The sequence below is a fragment of the Mustela lutreola genome, chromosome 7 (genome assembly GCF_030435805.1).
Source record: "Mustela lutreola isolate mMusLut2 chromosome 7, mMusLut2.pri, whole genome shotgun sequence".
Lineage (NCBI taxonomy): Eukaryota > Metazoa > Chordata > Mammalia > Carnivora > Mustelidae > Mustela > Mustela lutreola.
Window position 1 is genome coordinate 69,557,547 of NC_081296.1, and position 20,145 is coordinate 69,577,691.

The 20,145-nt window shown below is 39.1% G+C and overlaps 1 protein-coding gene across 8 annotated transcripts in view; it reads right to left on the reverse strand.

Moving 5' to 3' along the window:
* TP53BP1 (tumor protein p53 binding protein 1) overlaps positions 1-20,145 on the reverse strand; it is a 77,663-nt gene that overhangs the window by 13,626 nt on the left and 43,892 nt on the right. For all 8 annotated transcript variants that reach the window (XR_009355537.1, XM_059181327.1, XM_059181329.1 and 5 more), the window contains 4 exons: positions 15,737-15,794; positions 13,113-13,205; positions 9,571-10,042; positions 5,729-5,881 (listed from right to left, as the gene is read on the reverse strand). Coding sequence is in view for 7 of the 8 variants with exons in the window: in XM_059181327.1 (XP_059037310.1) it covers positions 5,729-5,881; positions 9,571-10,042; positions 13,113-13,205; positions 15,737-15,794 (776 nt within the window). In the remaining variant the exon portion in view is untranslated. The remainder of the gene's footprint in view (positions 1-5,728; positions 5,882-9,570; positions 10,043-13,112; positions 13,206-15,736; positions 15,795-20,145) is intronic.

Below are 20,145 nucleotides of genomic sequence, written 5' to 3' on the forward strand. Positions count from 1 at the left end.
GGCTAATTCCCAGGATTTTTCTAAAACGTTATGGGACCAATCAGCAACATCCTCTCTGGGCATAGGACTGAGAATTACAGCCCAGGTGCTACAGATTTGCCTTCCTGCTCTAGACTGTTCATGATTATCCAAATCATCAGAGAAGACAGGGAGACATGTAGACAGACTCTCCTCCCCCAGTCTTTATTTATAGCCTCTCTGGGCATACAGTATGCAAAGCACACATATTTAAATAATGCTGTAAGATAATTAAATGATTATCTTTGACCACTCCCTTCTTGAAAATCTCTCCCTTGGAATCTACAAAGTCACTTTTACTTTCAGTCCACCTCTTTGGCTACTTCTTTATGTGCTTGTTTTTGGGGTTCCTCTTTCTTGGTCTGATCCTTTAGAAATAGTATTTCACAGGACTTTTCTCATTCCTTTCTCACTCTACTGTGCTTTCCCTGGTCAGTCTTACCAGACTCATCCCTGCCCGTCTGCCAACACACAATGATGACTGCTCCAAACTCACAGATACAAATATCCAATAAAGTCTTCTCTCTGGATGTACTAAGGACACTTGACATTTAACCCATCCAAAACACAATGTCCTCCTCCTTCCATTTCCTTGCCTTCAATGAATGAATCCTGGATATGCCCAGTGCATCTCACATCCCCTATGGCTCTATGCAGAGGATGGTTTTTCTCAACTAACCTCAATTCAGGAGTATGGAGGTAAGAGGCAACCTTGCTCCCCACTGCCATTAATAGACCATTTCTATCTCCCCACCTCTTTCTTGCTCTTACTAAACTACTATTTGCCATTCTGTTCAACTTTCCTCTCCCCATTACTCACCAAATCCTCCCACCCACTCACTCTCATGAATGAACACTGTAATTCCTGGTTCACAGCCTCCCTTCCCAGTCTTTCCCTACATCTGTCACTATCCTCTGTGGCTTACATTCATCAGATAACCCTTCTAGAAATAACCAAGTTCCTGATCTGATTACCGCCATCAACATTTTCCACTACCTCAGCCATGTGTCCTCAGGGTCTTTACCAGAAATTGCACCACCTGTAAAAAGTGTCAGAGATAAATATGACTTTCTCAAATCACTGTCTCTTTTCACCAAACTGTCTGCTCCAGCCAGATTCCAGTCTGGTCATCTGACTACAACAGCCCAGAACTGAAGACAATCTCTTCACTTGGATATGACAAATGAGTAGAGGCATGGTCAGCCTAAAAGGCTGGGATTCCAGACTCTGTTGGATAGTAAGCCCTGGAACAGTAGCAAGCTACTCCTGCCTTTGCAACTGTCCTGCAGTCAAAGCCACTGCTCTTCTAATGACGTAGACACAGGCACTAAGCTGGCCTGTTAAGATCGTGTCTCTTCTTCCAAACTACAGAGGCCCTGTTAAGACAGAGATGGTAACACTATCTTCTTTCCTGGGTATGTGTATACCCCAAATCCAGCACAGTGCATACCACAAGAGAGACCCTCGGGAAATATTTACTGAATGATCTTCTCTCTCAAACCAGTGTTCTATTTACATTCTTTGACACAGTGTGTGGTACCATCTATCTAGCTGCACAGGCAAAAAGCCCAGGGACCATGCTATATTTCTCCCTCTCCCTTTATCCCCACAATCAGGAATTCACCAAAGTCTATCAAAACTTTACCCTCTATCTATTTCTTGCATCTTGTCTCTTCTCTCAACCCTGACCACCACTGTCCTAATCTGGCACTCATTACCTATTGTCTCAACTATGCTTCAACCCATTCGAATCCATGGTTAAATAGCTACTAAACTGACCTTTCCCATATACAAATCTGAGCACATCACTCTTTTCTCCGAAATTCTTTGAAGGTTCTCCATCACACCAAAGATAAAAATCTAAACTCCTCTATGGTATACAAAAGCCCTTACGCTATGGGCCTTTACCAACCCCAATGGCATTCTCTACCATTCCCTACCTGACTGTAGTGTCATATTGAGCCTCTAAATATTCATTAAGCATATCATGCTATCTATCTACATATTTACGTAACTTTTCATTCTGTCTATAATGTCCTTCTCCCCCACCCCTCAATGTCATCTGCTACTTTTGAGTACTACATCTTCTGAAAAATCTTTTAGCCACCTTCAGGTAAGCTGGCAGGTTCTGCCCCCTCTTCTAACACATCTTTCTACTCCCTACCTCAGCAACCAACAAGTTTTGGATTCGTTGCTCCTAGAAAACAGGAGTCTTTTTTTATCTTCATAGTCCCAGGGCCTGCCACGGTGTAGGAACAAAGTATAAGCTCCTAGAGAATAGGAGTCTTTTTTTTATCTTTGTAGTCCCAGGGCCTGCCACACTATAGGAACACAGTTAAGAAGTTGTTGCTGGTAAACAAATGAATAAAATCTCTAAAAGATAATAAGCAAAAGGGCGCCTGGGTGGCTCAGTGGGTTGAGCCGCTGCCTTCGGCTCAGGTCATGATCTCGGGGTCCTGGGATCGAGTCCCGCATCGGGCTCTCTGCTCAGCAAGGAGCCTGCTTCCCTTTCTCTCTCTCTGCCTGCCTCTCCATCTACTTGTGATTTCTCTCTGTCAAATAAATAAATAAAATCTTAAAAAATAATAATAATAATAAGCAAAGGATACAAGATATGAGGAAAGTTAAGTTCCCAGAAGCCTCTGACCTCAATCTTCACACTCCTTCATGCATCTTTTTTGCTGACTACCAACTAGACTATTCATGCCTGTGTGCTCTTTACTCTATCTGTGCCTTTACTCACCAAGCTTTCTATATGGAATGCCCTTCCCTCTTATCAATCCAACTTCTAAAAACTTAAGTATCCAACTCAAATGCTTTCTAGACATCATTCAGAAAGACTGCATCAAAATTCCCCTCAGATGAGTTTCTTCCTCATCACACTACCATATGAATCACATACCACTTCTTGCATACATCATTTTTACTCTTGAAAGTGAGCAAATGTAGTGGTTAAAAATGTACACTCCAGGGGCGCCTGGGTGGCTCAGTGGGTTAAGCCGCTGCCTTCGGCTCAGGTCATGATCTCAGGGTCCTGGGATCGAGTCCCGCATTGGGCTCTCTGCTCAGCAGGGAGCCTGCTTCCCTATCTCTCTCTCTCTCTGGCTGCCTCTCCATCTACTTGTTGATTTCTCTCTGTCAAATTAATAAATAAAATCTTTAAAAAAACAAAATGTACACTCCAGACCTAGACTGCATGGGATGAGTTCTAGTTCCTGTTTATTAGCTATGTAACCTAAAGCAGGTTATTTTTACTGGCTATGCTTCCAATTCTTCATTTAGAAAATGGGATAACAGCATCTACCTCACAGCTTAGTTGTGAGGATTAAGTAAGTTAAATCACTTCAAGTCCTTACAATAGTGCCTGGCATGTAGTTAGTACTCCAAAAACATTGGTTCCTGTAATTACTGTATTTAATTATGGCAGCATTTTCCAAACTATGTTCCATATGGGTATAATAAGTGCTACCTTAAAAAATGTTCAGTTGTCAAATAAGTTTGGTTAACTAATGTATTAAATAATAAAATAAACATCTTTAATAAAGGACTTCTTAGAGCCTTTAATGTAATATGTACTATGAATTTTCATGGGGGATGGGAGGTTTTTAAACGTTTGGTATTTCTCAAACTTTGACCATGGAACATTTTTTTCCTCTCAGAGTATCTGAAAGACCTGCTGTTTCCAGAAATATACTCTAGAAAACACATCGGGCGCCTGAGTGGCTCAGTAAATTAAGCGTCTGACTCCAGCTCAGGTGATGATCTCAGGGTTCTGGGATCCTGTTCAGCGGGGAGTCTGCTTCTCCCTCTCCCTCTGCCTGCCGCTTATGTTTTCTTGCTCCCTCTCTCTCATTCAAATAAATAACTAAAATCTTAAAAAAAAAAGCACATCAAATAATAAATTAATGCTACAATGTAACATTTTAGATTAAAGTATTTATAAAAACTATCCATGAAAGCATTCACTTTTCTAAAGCTGCTGTAAGTTCCCAGTTTTTCCAAAATAGTAGTAACACCAAAAAAAAAAATTCCACAATTGTAAAACTGAAGATAACATCTGGGATTTTGGTATACAATGAAGAAAGAATACAAGACAATTTCTCAAACTAATGTCAAATCCTTTCTGCCGTGAGGGGCACAATGGCCCATCAATGAACAGCAGCAATAATATGTTTCATTTAATAAACTACATACAATTTTAATTCTCCCTGAGCTCAACTTCCCGTATGACTAGCTGGCAGATTTTTTTTAAAGTGCCTGAGTAAAGGAAGGAAAGTACGTAGCTGTGCATCTTATCAATTAATAAAATGGTTCTTAGAAATTAACATATGTACCGAGAATGGTGCCACATCTTTAATTCTAGAAAATGTGCTTACTTTCAGCTAGTATGAGATCTAAACAAAGTATAATGTTGTCCAGTGACAATGAATAAATGCCAATATTTTGCCAAAACTGGGAATGAGTCCATAATGAATCCTACTAAGAAATAAAGGTGCATCTTTACCAGCAGGTATAACCACACATGAATGGAGACCAAGAAAGGACACAATCAATAAACATAAACACAAATGAGAAAACAGCGAGAGGCAATGAGAAAAAACACGTGGAATAAAGCAGAAGAATTCTAAAGCTCCTTAAGTGTTTCCAAGGATTAAAAATAATACATAGACTGTATTTATACATGACAGGGATTTAAAGAGATTCATCAATCTGCTCTTTACAAAAACTGAAACCATGGGCGCCTGGGTGGCTCAGTGGGTTAAGCCGCTGCCTTCGGCTCAGGTCATGATCTCAGGGTCCTGGGATCGAGTCCCACATCGGGCTCTCTGCTCGGCAGGGAGCCTGCTTCCTTCTCTCTCTCTCTGCCTGCCTCTCAGTGTACTTGTAATTTCTGTCAAATAAATAAATAAAATCTTTAAAAAAAAAAACAAAAAAAAAAAAAACCAAAAACTGAAACCATGATGGGACTGGTTAAATAAATGACCAAAGGTCAAACAGTAAGCTCATGATTGGGAAAAAGAGAATTGAAGACTCTCCTCTCGGGGCACCTGGGTGGCTTAGTGGGTTAAAGCCTCTGTCTTCAGCTCAGGTCATGGTCTCAGGGTCCTGGATTTGAGCCCCACATTGGGCTCTCTGCTCAGCGGGGAGCCTGCTTCCTTCTCTCTCTCTCTCTGCCTGCCTCCCTGCCTACTTGTGATCTCTGTCTGTCAAATAAATAAATAAAATCTTAAAAAAAAAAAACTGAAACCATGATGGGACTGGTCAAATAGATGACCAAAGGTCAAACAGTAAGCTCATGGATAGGAAAAAGAGAATAATTGAAGACTCTCCTCTTGGGGTGCCTGGGTGGCTCAGTGGGTTAAGCCTCTGCCTTCAGCTCAGGTTATGATCTCCGGGTCCTGGGATCAAGCCCCACATCGAGCCCTGCATGGAGCCCCATCATTGGTCTCCCTGCTTTGCAGGGAGCCTGCTTCCCCCTTTCTCTCTGCCTGCCTCTCTGCCTACTTATGATCTGTCAAATAAATAAAATTTTTAATTTAAAAAAAAAAAAAAAAAAGACTCTCCTCTTACCAAGTTCTTAACATCTTTCTAACAAGACAAAGGAAAACACAAAAGCTAGTTGTACAAGAAGGGCAGGTAGAGGTGAACGTGGAGAGCCAGGGAAACTTTTCTACTGAAATTTGCAACATAGACCCAAGTATGTATTACCTCAGTTACTTTTCTTTCTACTTCTGTTCCATCCACATAATACACATCTGTGATGACACGGGTGACAAGCGTGCGAACCTCACGGATTGTTCTCATGTGGCGATGCAGGACATGGCCATGTGGGGGCTGAGGCATATCAAACTCTTCCTCTCCCTGTGACAGAAAATATGGAACACAAGCATGGGTCTCACTGCAAAAAGAATCAGATCAATTTCTTCATGATGAGCATTTTTCAGAGGTTCCATGAATCTAGTGTGACGGAATTTTCTAGTTGTTTTGTACTCTACTCACCTATAGATAAGAACAGGGATGGACTATATAGCCAGAAGCTAGGAAGAGTTTTTAACAGTTTATCACTTAAAATGACCTATTTCTGTCTAAATCAAAATCATAACGTCTAGCACTTGTATCAAGGATATTTAAGTGAAACTCTGACCCCCATAAAAGTACATTTTAGGTTATAATCCTTTGGATTTTGATGCTGACTTGTCAATCAGTATACAAACTTATACTTGCATCATCTCTTTAAATAAAAGGCATTCTTTAGAACTTTATATAAGAACAGAGTAATCTATTAATCTCAGTGCAGTCTGTTTTTCCCACATTAGTCACCAACACTATAGTTTAATTATGCCTAGAACTAGATACAGATTTCTCTCAGAATATGAAATATTTAATGTTTCAAGTAATAATTATAACAAGAGCCAAGCTAGTGTCCACAAACAGAAAACATTAATAAATAAGGATTCTGTATTTACTTGTACTATAAAGAATAGTTAAATAGCTTAAATAAACCCTACATTTTTATGCCAACTGTTACATACATGTTTTCTCATTACACATATACCACATCTGACAGCATCCATGCCCTCCCCTCCACCTCACTGGCTCTCTAATTCTGAGCAGGAGAAAATGCACTTTTTCTCCCGCTTTACTTCCCCACAGTAGACTGACTTTTTTTTTTAAAACAGTCAATGTCAAGGTATCCAAGTCTTTCCAAAGAACTATATATACCACTGCAATGATGATGATCCTGGGTTTTTATTGACCAATATGGTAGTAATTTACCTAAAACTTTGAGTAATTTTCCTAATTCCCACTCCAACTACATCTTAGGGGTAAAGTATCTACCAAAATGGGTATCTAAATTATGAGGATATAAATAAAACAAAAAGTACAGAAACATAAACCAACTCATTTCTTAAAATACTTTTGTATAGTGCTCACTTTGGCAGCACATACACTAAAGTACTTTTGTATACACAACTCTGGTTAATGAGTGGTCAGAGCTCTGGTCTGTCACAGCTCCATCATCAGGGTGCCCCTGTATCAGAACCGTGACAGCCTAGATCTCCTGCCTACACAGGGAGAGCCAGGCCCTGGATCACAGAGGTCTTAAAGGTTTCAGGGATACATCAACACTCCTTGTGTTGAGACTTCTCAAGACTTCCTGCATTCTTCCACTACAACAGCCAGACAAGATGATCACTTCAAGAGAGACACTTAAAAATAAACATGTCTGACAGAATAAGAAAGGAGAGAAAAGAAAGGGGGCAGATAAAAAGAAAGCTATGCTTACTCTCTCTTCAAACAGTCTTCTAAAAAGAGGTCTCTGTAAAGATAAATAGCTTGATGATCTTAGCATTATAAAAGGAAGATAAAATGAAAACAAAACCAAACTTGCTCTTTATTAAAAGCCTGGCTCTAGGTGCACTGGCTACAGAAGTGAAATTTTAAGGACTGTCTAAGGTAGGCTACCTATGCTTTTCCCCAGCACTGGCCGGAGTCCTACCCAGAATGCAGTGGATACGAAAACACTGGCACCTGAAAAACCTCCACAGAGCTTTCCTCATTTTCCAACATTCTTCAAAATACAGCACGGCAATGCCGATTTGTTACTGTACCCACTTCATCTGTAATTTTTTACTGTAGTAAAATATACACGAAGTTTACCACTATAACCATTTGTAAGCATACACACATTCACACTGTTCTGCAAACATCACCATAATCCACCTCCATAATGTCTCACCTTTCCCAAGTGAAACTGTACTTACTCACCACCTAGATTTTCCTAGCATCTTTCTTAGCAGGAAAAATTAGCTCTTAAGTATGTTATTTCACTCTGTATGACACAATAGCAGTACAGTATCAGCAGTGGTGTTTAAAATCGTAATAATCAACAGGCAGTAGCAGTAGCCAACATATACTGAGCTATCTACTATGTGCCAGGTGTAGTGTTAAGTAAGGGGTTCACATGCCTTATCTCATTTAATCCTCACAATATCCCAGATAGAAGTGGTCTGACTCCACAGCCTAGGCTTAACCACTAGGGCTCACTGGCTCCTGCTCTCATCATCATGAGATAGGAGCAGAGATTATTTCCCTATTTTACAAAGAAAGAAAGGAAGACATAATCTAGTGGCTTCTATAAGACTGCTATCTTTTGGATCAAGTTTAACACTTTCTATAAAGGTAGAGAGACCACATTATTACCTGACAGACTGTAAACACTTTAATAAAAATATTTGTAAAATATTTGTAAAAATAAGTGCAAAATAGGGTCTGATCTATTATAACCCCTATATTCAAAAAACTATGCTATTTTCAATCTGTACAAACTGATAGTCTTAAGTTTCATAGACCATGTTACCTTGAAAGGCTAATAATGTAAACAATTTCTGGAGTTCCTGGAGAGGCACAGATAAACAGAACAAGACTACACAGGCCATGATTAATAAAGAGAAAAGCAACATAGCATAATGAAAAGAATACCGATTCTGAAGTCAGATATGCTGAGTTCAAATTCCAGTTCTGCCACCTACTGATGGCAAAATCTTGGGCAAGTTACTTAACCTCTCTTCAGCTCGGTTTCTTTACCTGTGAAATGGGAATAATAATACCAACCTCATGGGTTGTCTTGAGCACAATGCTGATACACTTTAGGTGTTCAAAAAAGAGGAACTATATTATTTTATTTTTATAAAACAAACAACTTGGACAATTAGAACGTCACTAGCACATCACTAACTTCTATCACATCACTAATGAAGCTTTCCTAGGCAGATTCCAAATGACGATAGTCTACCAGAGCAACTGAAAAGGCAATTTAAGCACTATTAATAACTTCCAAATTTTCCCTGCCATGGAACCCAAATGCCATCTAATGAGATTTTATGAACTTCCTCTTCTTTGTTAATAGGTACAGTTCTACCACAATTTCTTACCCATTCAATTTTTATTACTACCTACACTTCCCAACTCTCTTCCCAAGAACCTGTTACTCCTCCAGTCTTACTTCCATCAGCCCCAATCCTTTTCCTCCCATTATATCTAGCTGTAGCCTCTTTCTGCAGTCCTAGTCACCCGAGCACTCCTTCCTCTCTCTCTTACTGTTCTGTTTCTAATACTGTGGTACAGTATCCTTCATGCTTCTCTATCCCTTCTCCTCTGCTTTGTACTCTTCTCAAGTTCCTGGGAACCTTGGTGAAATAAACTTGGGAGGGAAGCAATCAGCAATGATGCTTTTAAGGGAAGACGAAAAATTGTGGCAGAAAAAGTTAAATGTAGAAGAATATTATAGGGCCTAGACTAAATTCCTGGCTTTCGTTTCCAGTAAAGACCTACTTGACAAACTCCAACACTGTTTCAGACTACCTACTGGATACAGCTACCCATAATTTTCACTACCCTATCTCCATCCTGGAAAAATTGTTTTTAATTACTGTTCTGTACAAAATCCTTAAGAATTATCATTAGGTACAAGTACCACATGTTCAATTCTCCAGGAATCCATGAAGTCAAAAAACAGGACCCCTAAGATACTCTGTATGTTGTCTCACCTGGCTATGGAGAGACTCTGTATCATCCCCAGGAGCACTGACTGGTTTTTCACCAGTCCCCCTCTCAGTCTGAACTGTGGCATCTTGTTTTCCAGAATTCTGGTCCACCGTACTGGTCCCCTGTTCACATACATTCTTTACAGTCTGGGTTGCTGCTGAAACAGTTTCTGGGACCCACAGGGAACGCTCTATGGTCTGGATTCCTATGTTATTTTGGCTGGGCCTTTCAGTCAAGGCATTACTAGGTTTTTCCTGATTGGTATTCTGGCCTTCTAGCACATCTGTCTCCATTGCTTCCCCTTGAGGACTGGATGACCCCTGTGTGGCCACCTGCTGGGAGACAGGAGAAGGAGGGTCTTTGACAGGACAACTGGGCTTCATAGGCTGTTGACTCTTCCTGGTCCTTTGTTCACCTTCCAATTTTTCCTTCTCTTCTTCATCTTGAGTACTTGGAAAACTGAGCGAATTCCCCCTAAAAATCAACCATAGGAAGAAGCCATGTCAAGTAAGCAAGTGTGTGTGTCTACTGGCAAGAGGAAGTACACAAATTTGACAATCTGAGAAATGTGGGGAAGGGAGGAACTAAGGTGACCGAGCATATCACCTTACAAAGTTCAACATAATTTCACCTTTTTTTTTTTTTTTAAAGATATATTTCTTTTAGAGAGAGTGAGAGAGAGAGCACTGTCGGGAGAGGGAGGGAGTCTCAAACAGAACCTGTGCTGAGCCTGACTTGGGATTGGATCTTATCACCCTGAGATCACAATCTAAATCAAAACCAGAAGTCAGTTCCTCAACCACGTACACCACCTGGGTGCCCCAACCTAACTATACTCTCGAAAAAATAATGGTACATAGGACTATCCCACCATGATGATAAAATAGTCATAAAATTTCTTCCCATCACTAGTTACGAACTCTGAAATCTGATACCAGAAAATAAGGTAAACAGAAAGATGTAAAGCTATTCCTGAAGTCAAAGTCAATGAAGGCAGTTTAGGGATCTACTTCAAAAAAAATCTCAATTAGGTCAAGATGTATAGTTTGGTTTTTATTGGTTCTAACATTCTCAAATGACTCCTAGCAGTCTAGATACTTTCCATTACCTCCTACCCCAACCAATAATTTTAGGGAAAGAAATTTAATTTTTACAGCATAGAGTTATAGGTGAGATTCTAGCTTTGCTAGCTATACTGGTAGATCTTACAACTAACAATTCAGAATGACTTGGATTCTTGAAGACATTCTCAAGATACAGCCTACTTCTTTTCATTAGTCTTCCCACTGGGCCATCAGTGACTTATTCACTTATCCCACAAGCATCTGATTAATGTCTCCTCAAACTAGATACCACCAAGCTGAGGTGCCTAGGGGCTTTTTAAAATGTCCTTAACCAGAATAAAAAGGCCCAGATTAACTCCAAGTGAGGGTTACACAGAAACTTAACATTCATGTCTTATTCATCTCTACTTCAAACACCTAATACAGAGCTTATTACACATTAAGTGTTTAATAAGTGTACTACGAACAAAAGAATTAATGTTCTCTCCATTAAGAGATTGAGTAATTGTAAAAATCTACTCTCAGATTAAGTAAACTAATTGTGTAAGTAGCAAATTCATATAGAAAATGTCTATGAACTTTTAATTTTTGGTAAATTAAAATTCAGTGAGTCATTACACTACAAACAAAATAAGAAACTAATGCATTTTAGGCTACATTAAATGCATAGTAGCCAGAAAAAAGAGAAAAGGAATCCATTCTAAACTGACCATGGTATGACCATATCTGGATGTTTCATTTTGGAGTATCATAGTTTATACGGCATAAACTGAGATACACCTAGAAGAGAACAGCCAGTATAATCAAGGATCTAGAAACCATGTCATATGTTGCTGAGAGCATTTGGCCAGAGAAAGATGGAACTAGTCACTGAGAAAGAGAAAGCTGTCTCCATTCTGGAAGGGGCGCTCATCCCTTAAGAACTGAGCTGATAAACGTAGGCAGAAAATAGGAAACAGGAAGAGCTCCTGGAGAAATGCCCTGCTCTGGATCTTGAATAAGAAAGAGAAAAGAAGTTTCTGAGATGTCTATCTTGTTGAGCTCAGTTTACCAAAACAAGATATTGAAGAGATTTAGAACAAAGGCGTAGCCCAAGACAGGCTGGTAAAAATTTGGTGGTCATAGCTTGAGTCCTGTCAGGAACCTCAAATGAATAAGGATATATAACACAATAAAGAAAAGGTTAAGAGTAAGAGTCCACCAGGAGACAGAGGAGTAAAACCTACCTCTGAAGAGGTTTTAAGTGACCATAGCACAGGGCTAGGTACACAGCAGATGCTCAATCGATACTATGTTGCTTTATGTTGAATAAAACAAAGCAATTAAGAAAATTCTATTCATCTTTTCTATAACCTAAATACTCATGTTTGAATATTTCAGACAGCGAACATCAATAGCTGAACAACAATAAAAGTCAAAAGCTGAAAGGAAAAGTACTTAACTATTTGAAAAATTCAATTACCACTGTTTCCCACCCTTAAAGAAGCCTACCACATTTTACAGAAGCTGTTTATTTAGGGTAGAACTTCTGAACAGAGGGATGCCTGGGTGGCTCAGTCAGTTAAGTGTCTTTGGCTCGGGTCATGATCCCAGGGTTCTGGAATCAAATCCTCCATTAGGTTCCTTGCTCACCAGGAAGCCTGCTTCTCTCTCTACCTGCTGCTCCCCGTTGTTAGAATGTGACCTGGGCTATTTGATTCTCAAGAATACCAACAAGCTCACATTTAATAATCAGAATGCTAATAAAAGCACTGATATATTTCCTTCTGAATATTTATGTCAATAACATTAAAATTATGCTGCAGATAACATTAGGAACATACCCGCTGACAAAACATCATCCAATTCTCTAATTACAGAATCACTGAACACCATATAATAATGAAAATACAAGCTTATTTCCATTGCCTTATTTCCTTATACTAAATATAAGAACTGTATATCCCAAACAAGATACTCTATTTAAATAGAGAAAGAATACTTTGTAACACAAAAATTTTTTTTGTTTCAGAGCTATTCTAAGAGATTATAGAATAAAGAAATCAGGCAAATCTTAATTCCATCAAGTATGACAAACTTTAAATTTGGGGGTGAACATCTCAGTTTGCCCTTTGGGAAACTAAAGAAAAATGAGAAGTCTTATTAAAAGCAAACAGTTCCAAAACAGAAAAAAGGTATGATTTTAAAAATATAGAACTACAGATTTTTTTTTAGAATGATATATTTTCATAAATTTATGAAGATTGAATCATTTCAAATTGATAGAATAAGTAAATCAAGACAAAAACCTGTACCTATAAAATATTAAATAAAATTTCTCACATCATCTCATTTATAAATCCATCTAGAATATGTCACAATCCCTCAGATAAAAATGTAAGCTCAAGTTCATAAAACGGTGCAATGTACATTCTAGATTTTGGTACCAATCATTCTGCAAATCAATACGATTCAAAAGAGGCTATGAAAATAATGCTCACCTCATGGGCACAGAGGGAGGATTCTGACTTCGAGCCTCATCATCTTGTTGGGCTTCACAAACACAGCTAAACACAGACACAGTCTTTGAAGAACTAAGATAATAAAGCAATACTGGGTTAGTATGGAAAGGGAAAGTACCTCTAGCAATTATCCTTTTTAGGCACAAAGGTAATAAAATCCTTGCTCTGCATCCCAAACCACCTTATTATACCAAAAGACCCTTCATACTTGTTTCAAATTAGCACAGTTAAAAACTCTCAAGAAGATTCACAGGAAGTAAGATGGGACAGAGGACTGTATCAAATACCAAAAAGATGTAATCAGCGAAATCCAAACTTTAGTACTCTATAGAACAAACAACTCAGTTTCTTCAACAAATAAATGGCTAGGGGGAAAAGTGGGGTATGTGGCGGGGGAGGAGATCCCAATAGAACAATGAATCATGGAACACTACATCAAAAACTAATGATGTACTGTATGGTGACTAACATAACACAAACACACACAAAAAAGGACATAATCAGATCTTATGAGACAAATCAAATCAAATTTTAACTTAAGAGACATAATATGTGGACATTGTTTGGATCTTGATTTAACCGTGTAAAAAAACCTTTTATGAAGCAATCAGAAAAATCTGAACACTGACCTTTTTTTTTTTTCAAGGAATCACTGCCAATTTTCAAAGTATGATCATAGCACTGTGGTCAAGTTCAAAATAAAAAATCCTTATTCTTTAGAAATAGCAGTGAGATATTTATAGATAAAATGAGGTACACTGGAATTAGCTTCAAAATAATCCAGTGAGGGTGAGTGTGATGGAAGTATTTATAAATGAACCAAGACAATGAGTTGGTAATTTTTGACACTGGGTGGTGAATACGTATTGTTGCATTCTACTATTCTTTCTACTTCTGTATATACTTGAAACCTTCAATAATGAAATGTTTAAGAGAAAAAGAAGATAACAGCAAGTAATGTGAACAGAGCCCAGTTAACAGATGACACCTGATAACAGTGGTACTGCTTCACTTAAATGCAAAAGAAGCAATCATTGAAAATATTCAAGCAGAGGAGTGCCTGGGTGGCTAAGTGGGTTGAGCATCTGCCTTCAACACAGGTTGTGGTCTCAGGGTCCTGAGATCGAGACCCCCCCCATTGGGCTCTCTGCTTTGTGGGGAGCCTGCTTCCCCTCCCCCTCTGCCTGCCTCTCTGCCTGCTTGTGATCTCTCTCTGTCAAATAAAGAAGGTCTTTTAATAAATAGATAAGATAGATAGATAAAATATTCAAGCACAGCTTACTTACATTTCTATGGTGAACCTAACTATAAAGTGAATAAGACTTTTAAAATCTAGATTCTCATATACACAATTTCCTTAACAACAGTACCAATGAATTTCATCTCATTCTGACTCCCCAATACCCATCCTCCAAAATGAAGTCTTACCCTTATTTTTCATCCCTCCATTTGGCACAAAAGGTTCAACAACATACTGTTCCCTCTTAATGTGCACATGCACAGACTAATGACAAGTCATGTCTGATATATAATTATGTTAAAACCTAAGCATTTTCTTTAACTTGTAACATTAAAGAGTCTTTAACTGAGTAATGACCCTCAACTGCTTATCTTTCAGATTAAATATGCAAGAGCCCAGAGAACCATCTCTAAAACAGAACTCTCAGCAGAACAGAACAGAACAGAACACTCAACAGAACTGAGTACAAAGGATTTACATGTGGGTCAGAAACTTGCAACTGAGGGTCAAATTTAGTCCACAGACATGTTCTATTTGACCCAACAAGCAAGGAATTTTATTTTAAAAATCCAGCTTTCTCGTTAAAAGTGTAAAGGTCTGGCAACAGTAAGTTTGCACTCTTGCATGGTAATAACCAGCTGGAGTTGAACAGGGGCACATGTTCAAATAGGACACACATTCAGCCAGCCAACGTCCTTAATACTCTGTGCTCTGGCACCTGGCCTGCTTTACTTATTTACTGTACTTACCAAGCCCCATTTAAGAATCCTCACCTAGATTTCACCAATGACTGCTGCTAGTATGTTCATGCTGGATGACTCATGCTATAAACCAACGAACAGTTCTACTCTCCTAGCCACCAGATGGCAAAGCTTACCACAAGAGCCTCAGGATGGGGTCAAACTCATCCTCCAAGCATTACAGCATTCGTGACAAAGCAAAAATTAGCAGTTCAACACAGTAGTTAACTTGGCAGGCAGAAGAGAAAATGGCCTGAGGTTGTGGCTGAGTCAGGAATCTTTGAAGGAACAAGGTCTAAGGCGAGCTCTTATTAAACCCTTTATTACCTTACCAATAAGCAGCAATAAATAACCTGTCTCACCAACAGGAAAAAGAAAAAAGGGCACTCCCACATGAACAAAAGGGAGAAAGAGAAACACCTTTAAATATCTTAGTTCTAAGTACAGTAAAAGCTTTATTAGACTGAAGGTATTAGTAAGACAGCCTACATTAGATTCGACATATGGCTAAATCCTTTATGGTGGAGTTTCAAGTTTTTCCCCTATCAATAAATCATCTTCTCCTTATTACCAGAGTGGCTTTGTATATTAAACTCCTCTAAATAGCAACCAACTCTGGTTACCTGGCAACAGCCTCAGCAACAGCAGTAGATCCATTTTTTCTTTCGCCAGTTGTAGGCTCTGAATAAAAACAAAAGCAAGAACAGAAAGTAAAGAGAAACTGAATTCAGTTAGTACCACACTTAAAAACTTGCTCTACTGGTACTGCAACAAGTGACAAAAAGAGGTAAGAATAAGTGAAGAAAGATTTATCATTTAATGGTACAATTTTTCTCACTTGTGCCAAATCAATTTTTTTTCAAACCTCCTACAAAAGAAAGTTTGTCCAGAAATATAATATAATGAATTACTAAACAGTGACATGTAAAAATGACAATCAAACTCCTCCTGAATCAATTCCTCTCTTCTCATACAAGATGTATAAAATTTATGTAAAAAAAAATTTTCAGGGCACCCGGGTGGCTCAGTTGGTTAAGCTGCTGCTTTTGGCTCAGGGAATCATCTCAGGGTCCTGGGACCCATCAGGCTCCCTGCTCAGAGGGGAATCTGCTTCTCCCTCCCCCTCTGCTGTTCCACCTGCTTGTACTTTTTCTCTCATTTTCTCTCTCAAATAAGTAAAATTTTTAAAAAATACAAAATTTAAAACAAAACTAAAATTTAGGTAAAAAAGTCTTAAACTGATGCACAAAATTTTATCTTTTTTGATGCACAAATTTTAAATAGTGGGCAGTTTTAAGAGAACCCAAAACAGACAGTACTCAAGTTCTTCCCAAAGTGTCTTTGTGACAGATACTCAAAAAACAAAACACATTTTCAAGAAAGAATCTCTAGCAAAGAATTAAGGGTGATACTGAAAAAATCCCATATTCTCAAACCAGTGTTACTTATGCCAAAGGATTAAAATTTGCTCATGTACAATTTATTTCAGCATTAGAGAAAATAGCAAATATTTTTAAACATTTCTAAAGCATTTATGACTGGACATAGTCTAAACAAGATGGGAGCTAAAACGTTAGTGGTTAGAGCCCTGGCTCTGAAACAGAAACCTGGCTCAGGCCATGGCTCCAGCATTTAGTAGTCCATCTTCTTAGTCAGTTTCCTCATCTAGAAGACAGAGATAAAACAAAACCAACAAAAACAAAAACAAAAACAAAACTCACAGATTTGTTGTGAGGATGAAATGAATAAAACTAAAAGTAGGGTGCTTGCCTAATACAATGCTCCTGGTATCAAGAAAGACAGTATTATCATCCAGAACGTTAGCTCCATTTAAGGTCTTCCCAGTTATAATTTCAAATCTAAAGATTCAGTCTTTTAAAAAAGCAGGGGGTGGGGGAGAACTTGGCTGGCTGAGTTAGTAGGAGAACCTGGCTGGCTGATCTCTGGGCTGTGGGTTCAAGCCCCATGTTGAATGTAGAAAATACTTAAGAATAAAATCATTAAGGGGCGCCTGGGTGGCTCAGTGGGTTAAAGCCTCTGCCTTTGGCTCAGGTCATGATCCCAGGGTCCCAGGATCGAGCCCTGCTTCGAGCCTCACATCGGGCTCTCTGCTCAGTGGGGAGCTTGCTTCCCTTCCTCTCTTCTCTGCCTGCCTCTCTGCCTACTTGTGATCTCTGTCAAATAAACAAAAATCGTTTATAATAAATAAATAAAATCATTAAAAAATAAATATAAATAAAGGTTCAAGGCTACCACATACTCTCTTAATAATTAAGACCCCACTTGATATTAGATATAATAAAAATGAAAACGTAATACTTTTAATTTCTGAGTATTAAGATTCAAATTACTAAGCACTGAAAAGCAGAATAGCAATGTAATTCAGACCCAGACTTCTGGTTCTTAAAATGACTTTTGTTCTTTTTAAATTTTATATATACTGGGGGGGGGGGGGGCAAGCATGTGTGCACAGGGTGTGGGGGGGATAGGGGCAACGGGAAAGGGAGAGGGAATCTCCAACAGACTTCCCACTGAGCACATAGCCCAATACTGAGCTTGATGTAACGACCCTGAGACCATAACCTAAGCTGAAACCAAGAGCTGGATGCTTAACCAAGGCACCCCGTTTTTGTTTTGCTTTGTTTATTTTTTAATAATTTATTTTTTTTAAGGAATCTCTACATCAAACCCACAACCAATGCAGGGCTTTAACTTACAACCCAAGATCAAAGAGTCGCATGCTCTTCCAACTGAACCAGCCATGCACTCCTGTTTCTTTTTTTTTTTTTTTTTTTTAAAGATTTTATTTATTTATTTGACAGGCAGAGATTACAAGTAGGCAGAGAGGCAGGCAGAGAGAGAGGAGGAAGCAGGCTCCCCGCTGAGCAGAGAGCCCGATGCGGGGCTCGATCCCAGGACTCTGGGACCATGACCTGAGCCGAAGGCAGAGGCTTTAACCCACTGAGCCACCCAGGCGCCCCTGCACTCCTGTTTCTTAAAACTACTTTGAATTCAGGCTATTCTATTTACTAGGCATTCAACTCTAGGAAAGCTGCTGTCTCCCTATGCCTCAGTCTCCTCAAATATAAAATGAGGGTAATAAAGGACCTATTTCACAGGTTTATTGTGAGATTTACTGAGCTGTACATGTAAAATGCCTGGTATATCTTAAGAACTCAAAAGTATATGGTCTCTGCGGAGAAACTTTGGTCTCTGCGGAGAATGCAAGGCACTTCTTATTCAAGTCCACCAATTCTAGTGGTAGTCTTTGAAAACTTCCTTTCCCAATGCCCCGAGGATTTTGATCCACCAACCATTTCCCTTGATCCCTCATCTTTAACCAATCTCTTTGGTGACTCTTCCACTCTATAAATCTCCTTAGGCCCCTATGTTTATAGGCATAAAAATAAAAAAATATTTCCAATCCTGAATTTCTAACTTGGCCTACTTTTCCTTCTTTCCTCAAACTTCTCTAAAGGATAATGTATCTGCTACCTCTTTTCCCCATCAATCCTCAATTACCTTCAATATAACATCTACCCAAACAAAGCACCATATTGAAATAGTTCTTGCTAGAGTCACCAAATGGACTCTGATTGTCAAATCCACTGTTCATTTTCAGATATACCTTATCAGACCCCTACTTTTGTGTCTCACATTGTTACCTTCTTAATTCTCCTCCCCACAGACTTCCATCTTCATACTCTTCTAGTCCTCTATGTTAAATGTTCCTTTACAATCCTTTAAGACTTCTTGCTCTAACTCCATTAAATAGCATTTACAAATTACCTAGCGGAAGTATTATATAAACTTCTGTGTCAAACAGATCTGATTCAAACTCTAGGACTACCTCTTAGCAATTACTGTGACCTTAGCAATTACTAGGCACCTTAGCGGGGTGCCTAGGTGGCAGAGTGAGTTAAAGCATCAGACTCTTGGTTTCAGATAACCTCAGGGTCCTGAGATGGAGTCACGTTTTAGGTTCCGTGCTCAGCACTGATTCTACTTAAGACTCTCTCCTCCTCTCCCCCAACCTACCTCCCTGTTTTCTAAAATAAATATATTTTTTAAAACTATTGGGGCACCTGGATGGTTCAGTCACTTCAGAATCTGACTTTAGCTCAGGTATGATCCCAGAGTCCTGGGGTCAAGCCCCTCGTGGGCCTCCACACTGTGGGGAGTCTGCCCATACCTCTCCCTGCCCCGCCTCACCACCTAGCTCATGCTCTATGTCTCTCTCAAATAAATACATAAAATCTTAAAAAAAAAAATTTATTGCAACCTTAGGTATGTAACTGCAACAGCTCTCTGTGTCTGGAAATAAGAATATCTTCTTTAGAGCACTATCATGAAAACTAAATTCTGATGTAAATTCATGTCCCCCTCCCCCCCACCCTCTTTCTTCCCTGTCCCAAGGTTCTCTCTGGTCTACTATTCACCTCTCAGATTCATCCCCTCTTTTCCACCTCCTCTAGTAGTGACCCTACTTCCTGGTTAAACAAAGAGGCAGGAGAACAGGAAATGGGCAAGGCAGGCAAGGAAGAATGCAAAGGCAGAATATTTTTAGACACTCAGCTAATCCTTTTAAAAAAACAAATCTGGGGCACCTGGGTGGCTCAGTCAGTTGAGCATCTGCCTTCAGCTCCAGTCATGATCCCAGGGTTCTGGGATGGAATCCCACATTACTGGGCTCCCAGATCCACAGGAGCCTGCTTCTCCTTCTGCCCCTGCCTCCCTCTCTCTCTCATGAATAAATAATCTTTAAAAAATAAATAAATAAAAATAAAAAAACAAAGCTGGTATGACTCCCTTACCTAAAATTCTTCAGTGTTTCAGCATCATGTGAAAGGCCTTTTCAAATCTGGATCCTACTTTGCAGCCTCCTTTGTACCTTCTCTGCATTTTAGCCATACTAATGGATGTGCAATTAATTAACATGAACACAGTCAACATAAGCCTACAACATGAGTCCACAATCCTACAGTGTCTATCTTCTTCTTAACTGTTTCTGAATATGGAAACCAATTACTTT